The sequence below is a fragment of the Bos grunniens genome, chromosome 1, assembly GCF_055505025.1.
Source record: "Bos grunniens cultivar Pamir isolate PY7600 chromosome 1, Bosgru_T2T1.0, whole genome shotgun sequence".
NCBI lineage: Eukaryota > Metazoa > Chordata > Mammalia > Artiodactyla > Bovidae > Bos > Bos grunniens.
In genome coordinates this window covers 98,493,885-98,516,600 of record NC_141165.1, presented here as the reverse complement: position 1 = coordinate 98,516,600, position 22,716 = coordinate 98,493,885, and the positions used below count along the sequence as shown (strand labels likewise).

The 22,716-nt window shown below is 43.0% G+C and overlaps 1 protein-coding gene across 2 annotated transcripts in view; it reads right to left on the bottom strand.

The window, feature by feature from the left end:
- The window catches only part of DRD3 (dopamine receptor D3), a 61,364-nt gene extending 39,068 nt beyond the window's left edge, over positions 1-22,296 (bottom strand). Inside the window, exons 1-2 of one of the 2 annotated variants that reach the window (XM_086405744.1) lie at positions 22,172-22,296; positions 10,543-10,847 (exon numbers count right to left, since the gene is read on the bottom strand). In XM_086405744.1, coding sequence (XP_086261870.1) covers positions 10,543-10,812 — 270 coding nt within the window. In that variant the 5' untranslated portion in view covers positions 10,813-10,847; positions 22,172-22,296. Of the gene's footprint in view, positions 1-2,921; positions 3,056-10,542; positions 10,848-22,171 lie in introns of those variants that run through there. The other variant, XM_086405733.1, reaches the window with a different exon arrangement.
- Between the last annotated feature and the right edge of the window lie 420 nt (positions 22,297-22,716).

Here is a 22,716-nt window from a genome sequence, read left to right as displayed (position 1 = left end):
GTCCCTTGGACTGCAAGGAGATCCAACCAGTCCATCCTAAAGGAAATCAGTCCTGAATATACATTGGGAGGACTGAGGCTGAAGCTGAAACTCCAATACTTTGGCCACCTGATGTGAAGAACTGACTCATTGGAAAAGACCCTGATTCTGGGAAAGATTGAAGGCAGGAGGAGAAGGAGACAACAGATGTTGAGATGGTTGGATGGCATCGATGAGTCGATGGACATGAGTCTGAGTAAACTCCGGGAGTTGGTGATGGACAGGGAGGCCTGGCGTGCTGTGATTCATGGGGTCACAAAGAGTCGGAAACAATTGAGGTTGAGCTCATTGTGGTTAAGTGATGTGCCCATAGACGCACAGCTCATGGTAAAAGAGCTTGGGTGACTGCCAGATGTGTGCGCTGTGCCAAGACTACCTCTTCGAAGCCCTCCACCCAGTGGAGAGCTCACCCTGTTCAGGAAATAAACCGAGAACACATTTTTCATAAACCTTCCCTCCACAATAAAAGTCTATCTGGCTTCTGGTTTTAAAGCTTGGAAGATTTAACAGCATCTGTAAGAGACTATGTAAAATCAGTCTGTGCCAGTGCTCCTGCCTTCATCACCATGGTCCTGCTCACCAAGACGTGGAGGGGAAAGGTGCGTCCAGGGCATTGGAAAGGGGCCCAGATCCTCTTTACTGCTCACAGAATCAGAGAAGATGGTTCTGACCTCACGCATGTACACATGTGTTCCGAGCTCCATAACTCTTCCGAGTAACGTATATAAATAAGTCAGGAATTTAGATGATTTAAGTTATATTCTAGCACCTTTCTACTTTATTAAAAAAATTTTTTTTTTTTTTTACATAAGCTAATTGAGCCAGAGAGATATGTCAGGGAGACTATCACTTTCATGCACAAATGCCTCTTGGGGCCCAGAGGCTTTTGTGCTCTTGCCAGCTTCCAGCCCCTGGGGCTGCCATTCTTGGGCACCATGGGTCTCAAGGGAAAACTGTGAGGCTGGCCCCCTAGGCTTAGCTGGGTGTTCATGATAGCTCTGCTGGCAGGTCAAATGGCTATTTAAGAGAAAGGTGGGTGAAACATAGATTCAGTAGCCTCTGAAGTAGCTTCTAAGGAAAAAATGGCCAACAATAGTGCACGAAAATGCTGTTGTTCCTCTAATTTTTCTCATCCAGGAGGCTTCTTATATCACCAGACCACTTCACTGGGTATCCTTGTTTTATGGCATTAATGTACGTTCCTGAAAGGCTCTCTCTGTTTCCCCTCCACTAATAACTTTTCCCCATAGAATTATTTCCTTTTCAGCATTTGATCTTTTCCTTATATTTGGTCATCTCTAGGCTCTAGTATGAGAAACTCTGACCAAAAGTATTTTAAGAGCAACAATGAAAAGTTCAAACTAGTGATGAAGTCATCATTTTTGTTCATTTAGTTGTGGATTTACTTTCTCTCTTTTAGTCCAGTCATTTGGTGCTATGTAAATAAAAGCCTAATAATGAATATATACGAATTCTGAAAATGAAACATTTTTTAAAGGGACATCCTTTTAAGGCAGCCAGGAGAATAGAAGAGGGTTTTGCTCAGTCCATAGGACAGTTCTATGCTATAAAAGCTTCTTGCAAAAGGTGAAATTTGTATGTGGCAGTGTGTTAGTCACTCGGTTGTGTCTGACTCTCTGTGACTGTGTGGTTTGTAGCCCGCCAGGCTCATCTGTCCATGGCATTCTCCAGGCAAGAATTCCGGAGTGGGTTGCCATTCCCTCTTCCAGGGGATCTTCCCAATTCCAGGATCAAACCTGAAGGCAGAATCTGCATTGCAGGCAGATTCTTTACTGTCTGAGCCACCAGGGAAATTTGTATGCTAAATCTCTTTTAACATCTCTTTGTATGCTAATCTCTTTATGTAACTTAAATTGGGGGAAACCATTTTTTTGGGGGGTGAAATTGTGAGTGCCTGTTTATGTGTGTTGGGGGACTGTGTAAGTGAGAGAGGATCATTAGAAGAGTAGCAAACCCCAGGCTTGCTGGATGTCCTGTTTATTCATTCATTTATCCATAACACAAGTACCTGCAAAACTCCTATTGGTTCATTAGAGGAGGGTATATTATGTGTTTTTTAAAAAGAGTTCTTCAGGCCCCATCCTTGTAGAGTACTGAAGAAGCAAGGCATTCTAAATAAAAGAGATCATCATGAGATCCTAATATTATTAATAAAAGCTAACATTTATTGAGAACTCAGTCTATGTGGGTCACCAATCCACATGACCCATTGCAGAAATTTCTGTAACTTTGGAATTTTATCCCTGAGTTGTTGTTTTTTTTTTAACTGTATGTGCTCTCAAAGCTTTTTGAGGACAAATTATACACTTATTTGATAGGAGATTAAATGACTGCTACTTAATCAATCTGATAGGAGCAAGGAGTTTTTCTTGTTTGCTGCTGCATCCCTCTCCTAGAGGAATCCCAGCCTGCAAATACACTCTGACAGGATGAAGGGTCTCTGACATAATCTGTGTTAATACTAACAATTACATCATGGCCTCTGTGGCTGGTTATTGTCCTGCGAGAGAGGACTGTTGTTATCTTCATTGCTGAGAAAGAGGCTAATGTTTGACGAGGTGCAGCGCCTTGGCCCAGGAAGGCATGGCTCTAGAGACAGACTGGGCACTGGAATGTAGATGGTTACGCGTCGCTGTATGGGGGTGTCGGGTGAGGAGGGGGCAGCTGTGGAAAGGGATGGAAGTGGGTGGACACAAGGAGGAAGAGAAAACCATGTGCTCATCAGGGAATTTTGTGGCACAGACCACATCACCCCGCTTCCAGGGAATGGGAGACCTTCTGATTGCCTGCATCCCAGGGTTGCAGAAAAACAGTGCAAAACAGTGGGGGCCCGCAGACTTTGGAGCTAGTGAAGTATATACCGGGCAGGTCCCTGGTTTCTTGAGCTCCTCAGGGCCAAAGCGCTCAAGCTGTCCTCTGGCTTCCAGGCCTCCACTGGGCTACCCCATTCTGGCTCTCCTCTCCTCCCGTCTCCAACTCTGCCAGCAAAATACTCACTCTCCCCTTGATCTCAGCTCAGTGTCAAGAAGAAAACAACCTGATTAGCTATTTAAGTAATTCCCGCTAAGGTGCCATCACCTGGCCTTCTCTGGCGCTTGCTCGTCAAGATGTGTCTGTAATTGGTGGTATGTATAATGAAAATACCTTTATTTTCTTAAAATGAGTCCTCCACACCAAGTAAATAATAGTGAACAATCAGTAGCAGCCAAAAACATGCTAAGTAACTCTCACAGCAACCCAATGAGGTAAATATTCTTTCCAATTTATAGATAAAGAAATAGGAGTCTGAGAGGGGTTGAATAATTTGCCTAAGGACACATAGCTAGTAAAAGTAGCTGGAATTTCAAACCTTAATGTTAACCATGACTCTGTTTTGCCGCTCAGAGGTCAGCACCTTGCCACGCTGCTTCTGAGACATGTACAATGTAACTCCATTCGCATATCACAGGAGGGGGAAGACTTGGCCTTGGTCCATCCATCCACCCACGTGTCCGGTGTTTATTGAGGGCCCATTATGGGGCTGACGCTTTGCTGGGGTGGGTGTACTGAAATGAATTAAACTTGTGAGATGAATTAAACTGTATTGTGAGGCCAGAATATAGTGCGTGTGGAGGTGGGGGATGGCAGGGGGTGGTGGGGAAGCGGGAAGTCATGTGTGATTGGGAAGGGGTGAACTGAAGGCCCGGGAGAGGCACACTAAGAAAATATCTATGATAAGTGCTGACAGTGAGATGAGTACAGTGTTGGGAGAAAATGGAAGGTAAAGTGATTTTTGAAATTAAAGCAGGAGAAAAGCAGAAAAAAGAAATCTGATTGATTTAAGGCTTTTTAAGAGATGTGATTCTACCTTTCCCCTAAATTTTAATGAATAACTCACTTCAGAATTAAACAGCAGCCAGGTGGTGTTACTCTCACTTGCTAATGAATATAACTGACTCCCTTTGGCAATACAGAAGGAGGGGGAGCAGGAGAGTGTCTTCAGGTACAGAAGTTGGCTATTGATTTTCAACAGGCACAGCCTACGGCAGCATTTCCCAAATTCACTGATAAGGCAGCATTTTCCAAATCACCTGAGGCTCTTGTTAAAATGATTTTTAGGCTGCATTCAGGATAATAAATACCTCCAGTGATTCATGCTGTCTGGAGGTTTGGGAAATACTGGTCCACAGGATGTTGTGGGAGGGCGGGGCATGACTTTATCTTCCGAAATGGTCATCCCTAAAGAATATATGTGTATATATGTCCCTAAAGAATATATGTATAATATATGAATATATTTGTGTGTATAATGAAGTCAATTTGCTATATGGCAAAAATTAACACAACATTGTAAATCAACAGTATTTAATAAAACAAAAAATATTAAAAGAAAAAGAAATGGTTGTCCTAGGGCTCCTGAAGCATCCTTTATCCCTTGGGTGCCTTTGACCTTATAGTTCTTTCTCAGAAGAGTGTTTTAAATGCATAAAATAAAATACAATGAATCACAAAGGATATCAATTATATCAAACTGTAGTTACAAATTTTTTAAAAATATATGTGATTCTTTAATAATGCATTAAATGACAAGACCTAGGTACAGGCCTCAAATTCCTATAGTTTCAGAGTACTGATGAGTGTAAATGCTATTTTGGTGTCTGTAAAAACTGTCATGTGATTTGAAAATATAAATATCTGTAACTTCTACTGGTGACACAAAGGATTTCTTCTGCTGTGGGTTGATGCTGACATTCATAATTGAAGGAAATGCTTAATTTTGGTTTAGTGAAAATAAAGAAGTAATTTTGTTTATATCCAAGTTGATGGACTCCCCAGATTAAGAATTTCTGCTCTAAGGGTGGAATTTTAGTTTTGGGGAGATATCCAAGGGGTAGATATGGAATTACTTCTCTGATTAGCCTCTTCATTCGATTTTTGTTTGCCGCAGTCCAGTTTGGTACATTTAGGGTAGACCCATCAGTCTGTATTTTGAACAAGCAGCTCCCTGTCATGAAGGTTTAGCTCAACCCTGAGGCCCATTCCCACAGAGAATCCTGGTCACTAGGATATTGCCAGAGATTTCTTGAGGTTGGATGACACTTTAGAAATGACAGCAGAGGGACTTCCCTGGTGATCCAGTGGCTAAGACTCCTCATTCCCAATGCAGGGGGCCTGAGTTTGATCCCTGGTGGTGGAACTAGATCCTACATGCCACAGCTAAGACCTAGCACAGCCAAATAAATAAATATATATTAAAAGAAAAAAAGAAATGACAGTAGAAACACTCTCCAAGTCCCTCCAGCTTTGTAGTCTATGACTTCCATCAAAATCCAGTTTGGTGAAGAGACTCCTGGTGTTTTTGTTTCCAGAGCTTAAATAGCTGTCATTTGGAGGTTTTGGACAATGGTGAAATTTTCCTTTAAAAAGTCTTTATTTTTAATAATCAGGATCATTACAAGGTCCAACGGCACCTCTCTCCCCAGAATAGCGCTGTTCTTTTCTGTCACCATCTTCTGGCCTGGACTGTGCTCTCTGTGATGAGCGCTCCTGCCTGAACCCACTCGGCACTTTTTTGCTTGTTTATATTACCTAATCCTTGAATCTTTCCTTCAGTCCACACTGGGACCCAAATACTCTTTGGTTAGCATTCTCAATGTTCCCCTGGCTGCTTACGCTGCCTTTCTGCCCTGATACAAGTGCATTAAACATCACAAAAGGTGCTTAACCGAGTGGAACAAGATGGGATGTTTGTGCTTGGAGAAGGAGCTCTAAACAGACTGCGGCTTCTAAAGCAGGAAATTAAAAACCTGAGAGGGAATCTGAGATAGAACTATTTGGTATAGCCCAGAAAAGAGTTTTCATAAAAATGCTGCAAACTGAATTAAAGAGATGGCCAGATCCCTCTGGAATATAATGTACTCTGAGGTCACCTGAGTGATTTTTGTCCTCAACTTCTCTGCCAGGCCTGAGGACAGAGAAATCTGAAGAAGGGTAGTGACTGGCCCCCTCTCAGTTCAGTTCAGTTCAGTTGCTTGGTCATGTCCGACTCTTTGCGACCCCATGAACCGCAGCATGCCAGGCCTCCCGGTCCATTACCAACTCCCGAAGTTCACTCAAACTCATGTGCATCGAGTTGCTGATGCCATTCAGCCGTCTCATCCTCTGTCATCCCCTTCTCCTCCTGCCTCTAGTCCCTTTTAATATATTGTCCCAGCCCAGCCTTCTTGTGTGCCTTCACAATGAAAATGGTACCCATGAAAGCCACTGTGGTGCATTCTTGCTGACAGTGTTCCTTCTTCTTTCCAATTGCCCTTGGAGTCTACTGGGAATCCCTGTGATTCCTGAGCAGTTGATGTGTTCTATGGAAGGTACACATAACCTGTGCCAAACTGGTTATTCTCTTCAGTGATTAATTCAGAGAAAATCGTGTGCCATAAACCAATCCAATCCAAGTACATCTGGATACTTCTAATAGAAATTCTGGGATATAGATATTCTCTCTTGCTGTGAATGGCATGGTGTGCAATGTGAGGTCTATAGCTTACCCTTTGCCAAAGGATAAGGCCAGTATATGGAAGAAGACAAAGCTGAAAGAATTGTAGAGAGATGGAACTGGCACCCTGTTCAAACTGTGCCTGCAGTCCACCCTACCACAGGACAGGAGAGCCAGTGCATCGAAAGACAAACAATGGTCATTGTTTAAGTCAACTGGAGTTAAGGTTCCTTTTACTTACAAATTGAAGTGTATTAACTAAGATACTTATAGATCGCACTTTAGTTATCAGAGCACTTTTTCAGTTGATGACAGTTGAGCCTAAATCAACCCTTTGAGTTAGGGAAAGCGTAGCTGTCATTTTCATTTTATTCATGTATCTCCATGCCTTCTGACTCCCAATTCTGAGTCATTCTCATAGCATGACTGTATCAAAATAACATTCATCCCAGTGAATTCCAGCGGAAGCACAAAGTTATATGACATTTTATTGCCTATCTCTCCCCCACATCTTGTTTTAATAAAACCCACATTTTCACTTTTTCTTTTCTATCCTCCTTGTAACTAAAGTTGGCCTTATATTCTGGTTCTGGCCAATTAGACTGAAATGAAGTCCCTTAGAGAGATCTTTAAGCTACTCCAGGGAAGGATTTTTTTTTTTTTCTTTCCCTGCTGTCCCCACCCATCCTATTTTTGAATATGGCCATGATGCTGAGGGCAATAGTAGCCCTCTTGTGAGCAGCATGAGGAAGTGAGTCAGTTTACCAAGGATGGTGAACAGAAAGAATGGGAGAGTCTGGTCCTTGATGACACCTGAGGCAGTTGACTCAATACCCACACAACCCCTTCCTCCAGAATTTGGATTATTTAAGAAAAGTAACTCCTATTTGTTTAAGCCACAGTGAGTCAAATTTTCCAATATTTACAGCCAAAACATTCGTAACTCAAACAAACTGGTGTCTGGCATGATGAGCCAATTTTCCTTTGAAGGAGGAGGTCTGGCCAATGTGAGCCAATATTCCCTTCAAACAGTATGGATGCATTCAAATCAAAGTACAGGAAGCTGGGAATTTGACAGTTAATTTTGCATTCTCATGGTGTCTTCTCATATTCATCCTGTCCCCCTGGGGACCCTCAGGCCCACAGTAGTCTCTATGGTCAACACCGCATCCTTTACTCCTCTTTCCTCTTTGGTATGATCTTGTAATTACTAGACCAGCTACCCAAACTGTATTGTCATTAAGACAAGTTAGTGGGAGTAACAGTTTGTTCTTCCCTGAGACACATGGATTTATATATTCATGATTCCTTTAAGAGCTCAAAGTGCTCTTATTTCTCTTTAACCACCCAGTCTGCTTCTGAAGTCCACAAGAAGCTGACATTTAAGACTAAGGAAAATATACAGACTGGGGTAGGGTAGGGAGACCTGATCCTCTGGAATAGAATCTTCTGTTATCTTAATTGGTTGTCTGTTAATGATAGTTACTTAATGCCATATTTTGTCTTTTGTTGAGACAGGCCCTTAGTTAACTGTTGGAAAAAGTGATGCAGAGTTATTGAGTTGCATTTACTACAGCCTTGAAGAAAATGGGTAGGACCAAAAAGAGGCCACAAAGCCTATTTCCCAGTGGAGAGATATCTTTGCTCCTCCAAATCTTTTTGGTTTGATTTCAGACTTATGTGACCATCCTCTTGACCACTGAATGCCTGCTTGTTGTAAATAATCTGTTGGACAGAGGGTGTATTGGTTTTGATGAGGAGAACAAGAGCTTCTCCAGTGGAGAAAGCCAGAGATATAACCTGCAGGGAGTCCACTAAGGCCTTTGGAGAGAATTCATGCTGGCCTTCTGCAGACTCAGGTGCTCCTCTATGCTCAGCAGTAGAGTGGGGGCACCATCCATATTGGCGGTTGGGGCCAGAAGGGGATACAGTGAGTGTCTAGTGTGGGAAAGTCACACTGTCCATCTCCTATACCAGTATCTACAGAGATTCTCCAACCATGATCCATCCAGAGTCCTGGAAACAATCACAGATGGACAGCTAAAGAAGGCCTAAGTGCACAGACACCAAAAGCCTGGTTTTATTTCAGATGCAATTAAGATGCTTATCAGAGGGAAGGTTCTCTTCCTGCATTTTTTCTGACATTCGTCCTTCTGAAAGACTGCAGAAATCCTTATAGTGTATAGGGATAGACAGAAACACTTTTGAGTGGCGTGTGGGGATGTTCTGAAGTGTTGACTAATCCATCCACACTGGGTTATGGCCACTAAAGTCTTCCTCTCTCTTGAATAGAAATATACGCTTCTAACTCCTTTTCAGTATCATTATTAAAAAGTAAAAGTAAATAGTTCATTGTAACAATAGATGTAGCTGCAGATGGTGTAAGCAGAAATGGTCTATCTAACGCATACTGTGAAGAGCAGATTCATTTAACCATTCATACATCAAGTATTTATTTAGCACATATTATGTGCCAAGTAGTATATCTGGACTATGGGGAAAAAGGACAAAGACATGGTTTATAATTTCAAGAATGTTTCTAATTGGGTTAGGAGGGCATGGCAACCCACTCCAGTATTCTTGCCTGGAGAATCCCCATGGACAAAGGAGCCTGGTGGCTTACAGACCATGGGGTCACAAAGAGTTGGACACGACTGAGTGACTAAGCACAGCAATTGAGTTGATGGAAAAGTCAAGATAATCACAAGATCCTTTACCATCAGGAACATCCTAATGGAAAAATAAATGCATAGTTTTTACTCTGAGTATTCCCTTAGCCTTGAAATCTATCCCAGTCAGCCTAGTTGCTTTTATTCTTGAATTTCCTTTTCTGTCTTCTTGATTTTGTTCCTTTATCTCTCCCCGTTGAGATCATAAGTCTAATTTTAGTTCCCAGTCATTCTTTAATATGGTTACTCGGGTAAGCAGTCTGTGTTCGAGGTTTTTGCTCTCCTGTGATATGTCATACTTAATTAACTGTCATCTTCACTATTAATATTAACTGAGATATTAATTTGATGAATTTTAATTTCTCTTAATCATGGCATCATTTTGAGCCTTCATTGGATACCTCTTTAGAATGATATGCAGTGTAGAGGAGAAATATTAATAGTGTATTAAGTATTTTTTAAAAACTGCTTAGTAATTGCATGTTTTCCTGGTAGGAATGTCTGTTTCTTGAACAGGTGTGGGCACCCCGATTTCCTTGTTAGCAAATGGATGTTTTGTCTTGATCACCTCCTGACTCTGTTTTGCACTTTCCAATGAAAATACTTTCAAATTTAAGAAATGTTTCTCTCTGGAAGAATTCTCCAGGGTCTGCTGCATTATCTAACGGGTGAGGGCTCTGTACTATTAATGGAGGCATCGAAAATAAAAATTCGGTCTTTTCCTGTGGAAGCAGAGTGTGGAGAACTGGTACCCAGGAGGAAAGTGCTGAGTCTAAGGGCAACTGAGCCATCAGAAGTCTGATCCGTTCGCAGACTGTTCTTTCTCTCTTTTTTTCTCATTTTCTCTGCTCTGTTTCTCTTACCTTCCCATCCCCCTTTCCTGTTTCCTCTCATTCAGTAAAAAAGATTTCGTTAAAAAAGAATTCCTCTGCCCTCGCCGCACACCCTCACCCCTACGTATTAGTATATTGAACACTTATGAGGAGGCCGCTGGACTGCCTCCCCCAGCCCTCCACGTCTTTGCAGCGTGACTGACACGGGGAGCAAACCTGGTGCGGTTTTTAGGATGAATCCCGTTTCTCAAGTCCAGTCACCTGGATGCTGGAGGCCCGGGGAAGAATCATTCCCAGCTCCCTGTTTCTGATGTGGGCAAGTAATGCTGCAATAAATGCTGCTCTCAGGACCTTCAGTTCCCTCGTGAAAGGGAGAGTAACAGGAACTCTCCTTCCTTCCCAGACCCTGGATCACGGCTGGGAGCATTCAGAGCCCAGGCGCCAGATGCTCAGGGACGACAAAGACAAGCACGGTCACATGGGCAGCTTGCACGCGCGACCCACTCACCTCCAGGTACACCACCCAGGGCATCACCAGGGTGGCCACTAGCAGGTCCGCCACGGCCAGGCTCACCACCAGGTAGTTGGTGGTGGTCTGCAGGGCCCGTTCCTTCAGCACAGCCAAACACACCAGAACATTGCCGAAGACGATGGCCAGGATGAGTGCGCAGTAGGAGAGGGCGTAGTAGGCGTGTGGGCGGGCCCGGCCGGCCCCTGTGGAGTTCTCTGCGGCACAGGTCGCGTTGATGTGGCCCCCCAGCTGGTTGAGAGGTGCCATCGCCCCGAGGGAGCGGGGTAACCCCCACGCGTTTCCTGGGAGGAGATAGAAAACAATGTCAGTCAAGTTAGACTCTTTGGAGTTTGACTTGCTTGGGTACATTTTTCAATTTATTTCTTCAACAGATATTTTATTGAGCACTTTCTATATGCCAGACACTATTCCAAGCCCTGGATATACAGCACCGAGAGAAGGGATAAAACCTCCTGCCTTTGTGAAGCCTCCATTCCAGAGGAGAAGACAGTAGTAAGATAAATAAAACATGTGGTATGTTTGATGAAGGTCTTCACAGGTGGCTCAGGGGTGGCTCTTGCCAATGCAGGGGATGCAGGTTCCGTCTCTGAGTGGGGGAGTTCCCCTGGAGAAGGAACTGGCAGCCCACTCCAGTATTCTTGCCTGCAGAATTCCACAGACAGAGGAGCCTGATAGGCTACAGTTCATGGGGTCACAAAAGAGTCAGACACAACTTAGAGACTAAAAAAAATGACAACAATGTGTTCAATGATGATATGTATTTTGAAGAACAATAAATTAGGGAAGGAGGTGAGGACAGGGTGAGGATTGTGTGTGTGTGCAATTCTCTGCTAGTGTGGGGAAGTCACAGTGTCCATCTTCTATACCAACATCTAGATGGACGTTGTGACTTTCCCACACTAGACACCCAGCAGGCGGTCGGAGTGCAGTTTTTGACTTGAGTGATCAGGAAGCCCTCAGGGAGATGGTGACCACTGAGTCATGACTTGGAGGACCTGAGGAAGCCGACTGCACAGAGCCAAGCAGGAGGAACAGCAGGTACAGAAGGCAGCAGCTGGTGGGTGGAAGGGGCTGCAGGGAGACCAGTGTGCCTGGAGCCAGGTGAGGCAGGGGCAGAGTGGAAGGGTGTGGTTGAGAGGTCATGCAGGGCCCTTGAAAGAACCTCACTTGGGCTCTGAGTGAGCTGGGTAGCCACTGCAGGATTACAACCCCAAGTCTACCACTTCCTAACTCTGGGGACTTGGGCGCGTCACTTCAGCTTGCTGAGCTTCATTTCCCTCCTCTGTGAAATGGGGAAATAATGGAACTTGTCCAAATAGGGATTTTGTGAAGATTAAATGAGTTATAATATATGTAAGACATTGATAGCCATGCCCAGCACCTAGAAAGTGATGTGTCAGCTTTTTTTCTCTGATTGGTCCTTTTCTCTTAGCTTCCCACTCCCCTTTCCTTATTCCCCTCCCACTCTACCCTCCTCCCATTGCCTGCATTTGCCAGCTCCCCTGCCTCCCTCTGTCTCTCTTCACTTCCTTCAGTCTACCATTCTTTCTCTTGGGTCTTAGATAGTAGGACATGGTGGTTTTGGAGACTGGATTATGGGAGAAAGTCTGAAGAGTAATGGGGTTTAGAGGCAGTATAGTGGTTTTTATATTTAGGAAAAATCCATGTGTGGAATTTTATTGGAAACCTCCTAATGATTTCATTTTATATTTTTGCCTGTGTTGCGCAGCCTCTGGGATCTTAGTTCCCAGACCAGGAAGTGAACCCACACCACGGCAGTGAAAATGCCAGGTCCTAACCACTGATATGTGCCTGCTAAGTTGCTTTCTGTCAAACTCATTGTGACCATATGGACAGCAGCCCACCAGGCTCCTCTGTCCATGGGATTCTCCAGGCAAGAATACTGAAGTGGGTTGCCATGCCCTCCTCCAGGGGATCTTCCCAATGCAGGGATTGAACCTGTGTCTCCTGCAGCTCTAGCATTGCAGGCCGGTTCTTTACCATTGAGCAACTGGGGAAGCCCCTTAAGATGACCAGGGAATTCCTGAAACTTCCTAATTTTTAAAGACTTATTACTAATTTAAAAAATATTTAAGCCTTATGAAGTCTCCCATCCCCCCCAAAAAATTCCCACATCCATGGGTCAATGAACCATATGTCACCAGTTTTTGATCTCTGACCTAGTTCAATCCTCTCACTTTTCAAACAGGGAAATTGAGATGTAGAGAGATTAGTAACATATCTTAAGTCATACAGCTTCTTAGGGAACCGGCATGCAGGCCTTCCAGTGCTCTTCTTTGGCATCTGAAAGCCATAGTAGCTGTCATATTACTACCCACTAGGAAAAGCCAACCTTCCAACTGTGGGGATGTTTGATGTAGAGTGGGAAAGGCAACAGAGCCCATCAGTTGGCCAACGACACCAACCTGTTGGGGCCAGAAGGGACTCTGGGCCCTCAAAGCCAGCTGTGTGTGTGTCCACGGGGACGAGAGGGAAATGCCTTTGTGCCAAGGGTAGCAGTGCCTTCGGTCCGGGAAGATCCCACATGCCACATGCTGGGGAAGCACAAAGCTTGTAGCCTATAGCATGACCCTGAGACCTAGGCAGAGTGCTTCCCAGGGGCTCTGTACTTCTGAGGCCTTCACTCTGGACCCCATCTGGTCATAACCTCCCCAGAGGATGAAGTTGTGCCTTCCCATGGCACCAAGGAGCAGAACCACCCAGAGTCCACACTCCCTTTCTAGACTACACTCTTTATCTATCACTGTGTATATGTGTATATATATGTATGTGTAATATGTAATTCAATGAATTTATTAATTTGTGGCTGTGCTGGGTTTTCATTGCTGTGCAAGCTTTTTTCTAGTTGTGGCAAGCACGGACTACTCTGTGGTTGTGGTCTGCGGGCTTCTCGTCGCAGTGGCTTCTCTTGTAGAGAATGGGCTGTAGGGCACGTGGGCTTCAGTAGTTGCCTCTCCCGAGCTCTAGAGCACAGGCCTGATAGTTTTGGTGCTCGGGCTTTATTGCCTCGGGGCATGTGGGATCTTCCCAGACCAGAGACTGAACCCGTGCCTCCTGCATTGGCAGGAGGATGCTTTACCACTGGACCACCAGGGAGGCCCTCTAGACCCTACTCTTGGTATCAAGATCACAGGATTCTCTGCCCAGACTGCTTGGACCCTATTTCTAGGGCAGCACAGGCCTCATTTTGGATTTGTCACCCTGAAGGAAGACTATGGCATATGTTTGGGACCCATGGGCTCCCGGGGTATCTGTCTGGGGGAGTTTGGATGAATAGCTTGGAGGTAGCCTGAGATGGGGAGAGAAGACAGAGCTCCTGGGACAGGATGGGGAGTGGGGTAGTTTCTCCTGCCTTCTCACATTTTGCATGGCACTCTTAAGGCCTGGGAATCCTAAATTCAAACCTGGCCTTCCAGATTTTTGAAAAGGTACCTTTATTAAGGCAGGAGGAGTAAACATTTCCTTCAATACTGTTTGTTAGTTATAACTAAACTATGTAGACATGGAGTATATGGGCCCCCATGGGAATTCTTGCTCCAGGCCCTGGCTTTGTGGCCAGCATTTGCTCTCAATTCTGCTAACTGCAGCTCTCCTTTGATTTGGAGATTGGCTTATTCCTGGCTGTCATTTTGTATCTCATTTTGAATGTTTCAGCCTGGAATGTGAAAGTGTTAAAGTGAACAAATAATTAATTGTAAGGGGCGAGCGGTTTGGAATGAACTCAGAGGATTGTTAAAAAAAAAAAAAAACACGTTCTTTATCTTGGCACACTGTTTGCACTAAATATATTTTAAAGCATAATAATAATTTTTGATAATAATTATAATTTTCTCATTATTCGGAGAAGGGCAGCCGCTACCCCGGAGATAGCACTGTTACTGCCAAGAGCTTTTGGAAAAATACAAAGCTTTCTGATTGTTCAAGGATATTTTCACCTTTGAGACAGGCTCAGGCCTGGAACATTTTTGCTTCTGCAGCTGGGCCATGTTGGAAATCAGTGGCCAGGAATCACATTTTCCTGGGGTCTGCAGTTGGGTAGTGATGTCTTGGCCTTATCTCATCTTTTGGATAGGAGGGAAGCATAAAGCCTTGGGATACTTGTTACCCTTGTGCTGGACATTTTTGCTGAGGTTTGGCAGCTACTTAAAAATAGCACAGCTGAGTGTCAGTGACTAATTCTATGAAGGGAAACCCTTGACTCTGAAAATCAATTCTGAGCCTGATGTTGGAATCACCATTGCAATTTCTGACTTAATTACTTTTTGCATTACACTATCTCTAGTCTTAGATCCTTTAGCATAGCTGTGGGGTAAGCCTTGGTTGCCCAGGCAGTTCCTGATGGGTTGTGGGTGTGGGAGATGAAAGCAGAAAATGACTGAGATGCTAGGTTACTCCCTATTTCTCAGCTAATTGTTTCAACTTCCTCCCTCCTTAGATTTTATTTAGGAAATTTTTTTTTTTTTTTAACCAGCACTGCTTATATAACACAGAACAGGGCTGGGTTTTCTCTTTTCTTTCTTCTTTTGATAGATACGCTACTGATCTCCGGTAGGAGAAGTAAAGAGTCTAGAGAATTTGTGAACTTAATATTCACTCTCTAAGTGGACTTCTCTGGTGGTCCACCGGTTAGGAATTTGCTTGTCAAGGTAGGGAACAAGTATTCAATCCCCGATCAGGGAAGATTCCACATACTATGGGGCAACTAGGCCTCAGTGCCACAACTACTGAGCCCGTACTCTAGAAGCTATATGCTGCAATACTGAAGCCTGCACACGCTAGAGCCCATGCTCTGCAACAGGAGAAGTCACTGCAATAGTAGCTCCCTCTTGCTGCAACTAGAGAAAACCCACACACAGCAGTGAAGACCCAGCCCAGCTGGGAAAAAAAGTCGCTCTCTAAGTCAGTCAGTTCAGTCACTCAGTTGTGTCTGACTCTTTGCAACCCCATGGACTGCAGCACGCCAGGCCTCCCCGTCCATGGCCAACTCCCGGAGTTTACTCAAACTCATGTTCATTGAGTCGGTGAGGCCATCCAACCATCTCATCCTCTGTTGTCCTCTTCTCCTCCTGCCTTCAATCTTTCCCAGCATCAGGGTCTTTTCAAATGAATGAATTCTTCACATCAGGTGGCCAAAGTTTCAGTTTCAGCATCAGTCTTTCCAATGAATATTCAAGACTGATTTCCTTTAGGATGGACTGGTTGGATCTCCTTGCAGTCCAAGGGATTCTCAAGAGTCTTCTCCAACACCACAGTTCAAAAGCATCAATTCTTTGACTCTCTAAGTAATTCATAACAATAGTCTGATTTCCTCATCAGCAAAATAAGGACAATCATACCCACTCTATACGGTTATTGTAATGATCAAATAAAATTAAATATGCAAAGTCTTGGCACTGTTGACAACTGGGGCTGGAAAATTCTTTGTTGGGGTGAGGGGGTACTGTTTTCTATATTGTAAGATTTTTAGCAACATCCCTGACATCTACCCACTAGATGCCAGTAACATGGCCCTCCCTCCAGATGTTACAGTGAAACAACTCTCTGACATTGTCACTGTCCCTTGTGGGGCAAAATTGCTCTCCCCATTGAGAATCATGGCTCTAACATCATGTCTGGCACATTTCACTTAAAATATTGTAGCTTTTATTGTTTAAGGGCAAGTGGGAATAGGTGAAGGAGTCAAATAAACTACAATTGCAGAGTGTCTAATGGACATGGAAATTAGGAGATTACTGCTGACCTCAGTGAAGGGTGTTAGTTAAAAGTGGATGGAGGTGAGAAAGTGGAAAGGCAAGGACTAGAAGATTATTGCTGGTCTTACTCTTTCAAGAATCTTTACATATCACCCTACTTACAAATTTTAAAGAGCTTTTTAATTTCTTACACAGTATTTAGAGTTTATTGTAGCATCTCTTTGTTCAGTTCAGTTCAGTCACTCAGTCGTGTCCAGCTCTTTGCGAACCCATGAATTGCAGCACGCCAGGCCTCCCTGTCCATCACCAACACCCAGAGTTCACACAAACTCACATCCATAGAGTTGGTGATGCCATCCAGCCATCTCATCCTCTGTCATCCCCTTCTCCTCCTGCCCCCAATCCCTCCCAGCATCAGAGTCTTTTCCAGTGAGTCAACTCTTCACATGAGGTGGCCAAAGTACTGGAGTTTCCGCTTTAGCATCATTCCTTCTAAAGAACACCCAGGACTGATCTCCTTTAGAATGGACTGGTTGGATCTCCTTGCAGTCCAAGGGACTCTCAAAAGTCTTCTCCAATACCACAGTTCAAAAGCATCAATTCTTTGGCGCTCAGCTTTCTTCACAGTCCAACTCTTGCATCCATACATGACTACTGGAAAAACCATAGCCTTGACTAGATGGACCTTTGTTGGCAAAGTAATGTCTCTGCTTTTGAATACGCTATCTAGGTTGATCATAACTTTCCTTCCAAGGAGTAAGCGTCTTTTAATTTCATGGCTGCAGTCACCATCTGCAGTGCTTTTGGAGCCCAAAAAATAAAGTCACACTGCTTCCACTGTTTCCCCATCTATTTTCCCATGAAGTGATGGGACCAGATGCCATGATCTTCATTTTCTGAATGTTGAGCTTTAAGCCAGCCTTTTCACTCTCCTCTTTCACTTTCATCAAGAGGCTTTTGAGTTCCTCTTCACGTTCTGCCATAAGGGTGGTGTCATCTGCATATCTGAGGTTATTGATATTTCTCCTGGCAATCTTGATTCCAGCTTGTGCTTCTTCCAGCCCAGCGTTTCTCATGGTGTACTCTGCATATAAGTTAAATAAGCAGGGTTACAGTATACAGCCTTGACGTACTCCTTTCCCTATTTGGAACCAGTCTGTTGTTCCATGTCCAGTTCTAACTGTTGCTTCCTGACCTGCATATAGGTTTCTCAAGAGGCAGGTCAGGTGGTCTGGTATGCCCATATCTTTCAGAATTTTCCATAGTTTATTGTGATCCACACAGTCAAAGGCTTTGGCATAGTCAATAAAGCAGAAATAGATGTTTTTCTGGAACTCTCTTGGTTTTTTCATGATCCAGCAGATGTTGGCAATTTGATCTCTGGCTCCTCTGCCTTTTCTAAAACCAGCTTGAACATCTGGAAGTTCACGGTTCATGTATTGCTGAAGCCTGGCTTGGAGAATTTTGAGCATTACTTTACTAGTGTGTGAGATGAGTACAACTGTGTGGTAGTTTGAACATTCTTTGGCATTGCCTTTCTTTGGGACTGGAATGAAAAGTGACCTTTTCTAGTCCTGTGGCCACTGCTGAGTTTTCCAAATTTGCTGGCATATTGAGTGCAGCACTTTCACAGCATCATCTTTCAGGATTTGGAATAGCTCAACTGGAATTCCATCACCTCCACTAGCTTTGTTCGTAGTGATGCTTTCTAAGGCCCACTTGACTTCAGATTCCAGGATGTCTGGCTCTAGGTGAGTGATCACACCATTGTGATTATCTTGGTTGTGAAGATCTTTTTTGTATAGTTCTTCTGTGTATTCTTGCCACCTCTTCTTAATATCTTCTGCTTCTGTTGGGTCCATACCATTTCTGTCCTTTATCAAGCCCATCTTTGCATGAAATGTTCCCATGGTATCTCTAATTTTCTTGAAGAGATCTCTAGTCTTTCCCATTCTGTTGTTTTCCTCTATTTCTTTGCATTGATCACTGAGGAAGGCTTTCTTATTTCTCCTTGCTACTCTTTGGAACTCTGCATTCAAATGGGTATATCTTTCCTTTTCTCCTTTGCTTTTCGCTTCTCTTCTTTTCACAGATATTTGTAAGGCCTTCACAGACAACCATTTTGCTTTTTTCATTTCTTTTCTATGGGGATGGTCTTGATGCCTGTCTCCTGTACAGTGTCGCGAACCTCTGTCCATAGTTCATCAGGCACTCTATCAGATCTAGTCCCTTACTCACTTCCACTGTATAGTCATAAGGGATTTGATTTAGGTCATACCTGAATGACCAGTGGTCTGATGCTGTAAAGAGCAATATTGCATAGGAACCTGGAATGTTAGGTCCATGAATCAAGGCAAATTGGAAGTGGTCAAACAGGAGATGGCAAGAGTGAACATCGACATTCTAGGAATCAGCGAACTAAAATGGGCTGTAATGTGCGAATTTAACTCAGATGACTGTTATATCTACTGCTGCAAGCAGGAATCCCTTAGAAGAAATGGAATAGCCATCATGGTCAACAAAAGAGTCCAAAATGCAGTACTTGGTTGCAATCTCAAAAATGACAGAATGATCTGTGTTCATTTCCAAGGCAAACTATTCAATATCACAGTAATCCAAGTCTATGCCCCAACCAGTAATGCTGAAGAAGCTGAAGTTGAACGGTTCTATGAAGACCTACAAGACCTTTTAGAACTGACACCCAAAAAGGATGTCCTTTTCATTATAGGGGACTGGAATGCAAAAGTAGGAAGTCAAGAAACACCTGGAGTAACAGGCAAATTTGGCCTTGGAGTATAGAATGAAGCAGGGCAAAAGCTAATAGAGTTTTGCCAAGAGAACACACTGGTCATAGCAAATACCCTCTTCCAACAACACAAGAGAAGACTCTACACATGGACATCACCAGATGGTCAACACCAAAATCATATTGATTATATTCTTTGCAGCCAAAGATGGAGAAGCTCTATGCAGTAGCAAAAACAAGACTGGGAGCTGACTGTGGCTCAGATCATGAACTCCTTATTGCCAAATTCAGACTTAATTTGAAGAAAGTAGGGAAAACCACTAGATCATTCAGGTATGACCAAAATCAAATCCCTTATGATTATACAGCATCTCTTTGAGTGAGTGTCTAATCTGCTTTAAAAAGCATAGGGACATAGTGTGGACAGGCCCCCATGAGCTATGACATGCATTCTGCTCTGATGATATTCTGTCCCTCAGTGTGGAACCACAGTCTGCCTGGAATATCTGTACATTGCCTTGTTTGGGCTCCTGGTTCCATACAAGACTCCCATTTGAGTTTGTTAGGAAGTTACTCATTAAGATTTATAAGGTTTTAATTATTCGTTTTCTTTCTTTGAGGACATGGAGTTAGGCAAAACACAACAAAAACAAAAACACCTTGAGTTCTCAGCCTCCTTCTGAAGATAAGAATCACTACCACTTCTGGCTGCTCCTCTGTACTAGGCACTAGTACTTTACAGATATCACCTCATTTTAATATTTATAGTAACCCTGAAGGTGGATATTGATATCTTCTTTTTATAGATTAAGAAACTGAGACAGAATTTCAGTAACTTCCCCAGGATTGCACAATATAGGGTCTGAGTTGAGCCCAACTTTAATCTTGTGTCTTCCTAAATCCAAAATTTGTGACTTATTTAATGTATCTATGCTGACTCCCCTGGTGGCTCAGACAGGAAAGCGTCTCCCTATAATGCAGGAGACCCGGGTTCAATCCCTGGGTTGGGAAGATCTCCTGGAGAAGGCAATGGCAACCCACTCCAGTATTCTTGCCTAGAAAATCCCATGGATGGAGGAGCCTGGTAGGCTACCATCCGTGGGGTCGCAAAGAGCCGGACACGACTGAGCGACTTCACTTCACTTTCTTTCATGCTGGGGGTGGAAGTCACTGTGGACAATCATTTCCAGGTGACAACAGGGTTGCAAGACCAATCCCTTGTGTCACAGATCCCTGTCTTTTGCCAGCTCTGAACTTTCACTCAGTTACATCCTGATCTCTAGTCTCCAAGGCTTTTCTGGCTTGGGAATTCAATTCAGACTTGCTGTATTGCCTGAAAAAATTAATAATTATAACTAATTTATTCATTTATAAGCATTATTTTATTTAAACCTCATAACAACTTGATGAAAGAAATAGGTCCTATTATTATCCCCATTTTTGCAGATGAAGAAAGAAAGTAACAGAAAGGTTAAGGATGTCACTGAGGTCATACACCAGTAATTATGGAGCTGATTCAACCCAAGAGCTGTCTGTTTCCAGAGCCCCATGTTCTTAACTTCCCCATTATTCAGGTGAGAGAGACAAGCCAGAAATGGGGGCTAATTTTAAAACCTCGCTTTTTCAAAGTATCTTGTGCACATGACCTGACCAAGCTCAGAGAAGTCAATGCAGGTGCACACCGCACATAGAAACAGTGGGAGTTACATTGTCATTATTATTAGAGATAGTCTTTAGCATTTCTATGGCACCTTATTCTTGAAAATTGTGTCTAATTTATTTTCCTACTGAAGATTCTTAAGTGAATTGAAATCCATAGCTTACTTACATATTTGGGCACATTTACGTTGTTGGCAAATATACAGAGGAAAATCATACCTGGTTACTGAGATCCAGTAGCTAAGGTAATATAGTTTTTTCTTCATTAAACTTGCCCATTAAAGCAGAGCATCCCCACTTTCCATCACAAATTCTGGTATCTGAGTATCCTACCATTCTAGTCAGAGGTAAAATGGGGAACTCAATGGATTAGTCAATTAACAAGCAAATATTGATTGATGACAACTTCAACATATTAGAAATTGAATTTAGTATTGGGTAAAATCTACTTGGTATTTGTTTTAATTCACATTCCATAATAAGCAGCCTTCTGTATAGATTCATTAATATCAGGTATGCATTTTGATGCTGTCAGTATTTACTCTGCTCAACACCTCTGCACACTGCTGGCCAAGCAGACCCTTGAAAATGTTCAACTATAAATAGTGTCTGAGTAAGAATCTTTCTCATACTGTATCTGCTTCTCTTTGGTTACAAGAAATCCAATGCAGTATCAAGCAGCAATTCTTCACTCTTACCTAAGGACAGGCATTATACTGACCTTTTCGTGTCAGTAAGCAAACGGCTTCACCTATAAAGTTCAAGCAGGATGTAGAATGTGTCTAGATTCAGTTTCACTTTGCTATTGCTGCATTATTATTTGTGCATTCATTTTGATAGTATTTGATTAAACTGAAGGCATGAACTGGAACAAATGCCTAATTGCAACAACTTCCATTGACCCAATAAGCTACTGTAAGTAATGAAAGTCCCACAATTAAACAACAATATCCTCAAAATCATCTGCCATCATTAAAGAAAATATACACAATCATCATCTCAAGTACTGCATATCTCTGTTGGGAATAATTGGATTCTGACTTGGAAGCAGCCTAACTTAAAATAGACCATTGAAAACAGTGCCTCTCCAAACCCTCAGCTCTGGATTACCAGGGTGCTGAATTGGGGAGTTTAAAATAACAGACCCTTTCAATTAAGTAAAACCCTTAAGAGGAAAATAATCAACTTCCATACAAATCTCAGGAATAGTAACAGCTTTTTATTTTTCATTTTAAAATTCTGCCTTGATATAGTTTCTAGAGCCCATGAAGATCTAATTTTAGGGGAAAAACGAGAAAGAAAATACATTTCTACTGTCCAAAAAATGAAGAGACAATGAAAACAGTTTCCTCAGGGGTTCAGGTTTTTAAGAGAGGGTACAGAGTTGTAATGTATAGTCTCAGAGAACCACAGAACCCCAAGCTGCTTAAATAACCTCTTAGGAAAACACTGTGTATTAAATTAGAAATGAAATAAAATTACTTACCCTGAAAATTTCTTCTGATTTCTGGAGGCTGTGGGGTTTAGCACTTCAGCTCCTATAACCATTTACGAACAGCAGACATGCCCAAGCAAAGCAAACTTTGCCATTCTCAGGACACAGAAACTGTGGAAATGAACAGAAATAAAATCACCCATTTTTGCCTCTAAGGTGAAATCATTTATGTGCTGCTCTTCCAGCGTCCCTATTAGACCTTACTGCATGTTTCATGACTGCTTTCAAATGCATCATTTTCTCTAGAGGATTTGGGAGGGACCCTGAACTGAGTGTCGCTTGGGTCAGCCCTTCAGAAGCTCTGTCCTTGGTGCTGAAAGAGAAGTGTAGCAAGCAGAAGCAGAATCCGTTTTCTACCTTGCTTTTCTCTTTTCCCTCTGTGCCTCTATGTGCTTTGTGCTATGCTTTTTAGTACATGTGTATTTTCCCCTCAATGCTCTTTTGAATCTCAGTTTCCCACTGTCTTTACTTCTATGGCTTTAATTTATCTTGAATAATTCTCACCTTTCTCAGTTTAATTGTCATTCCAGCTTTTG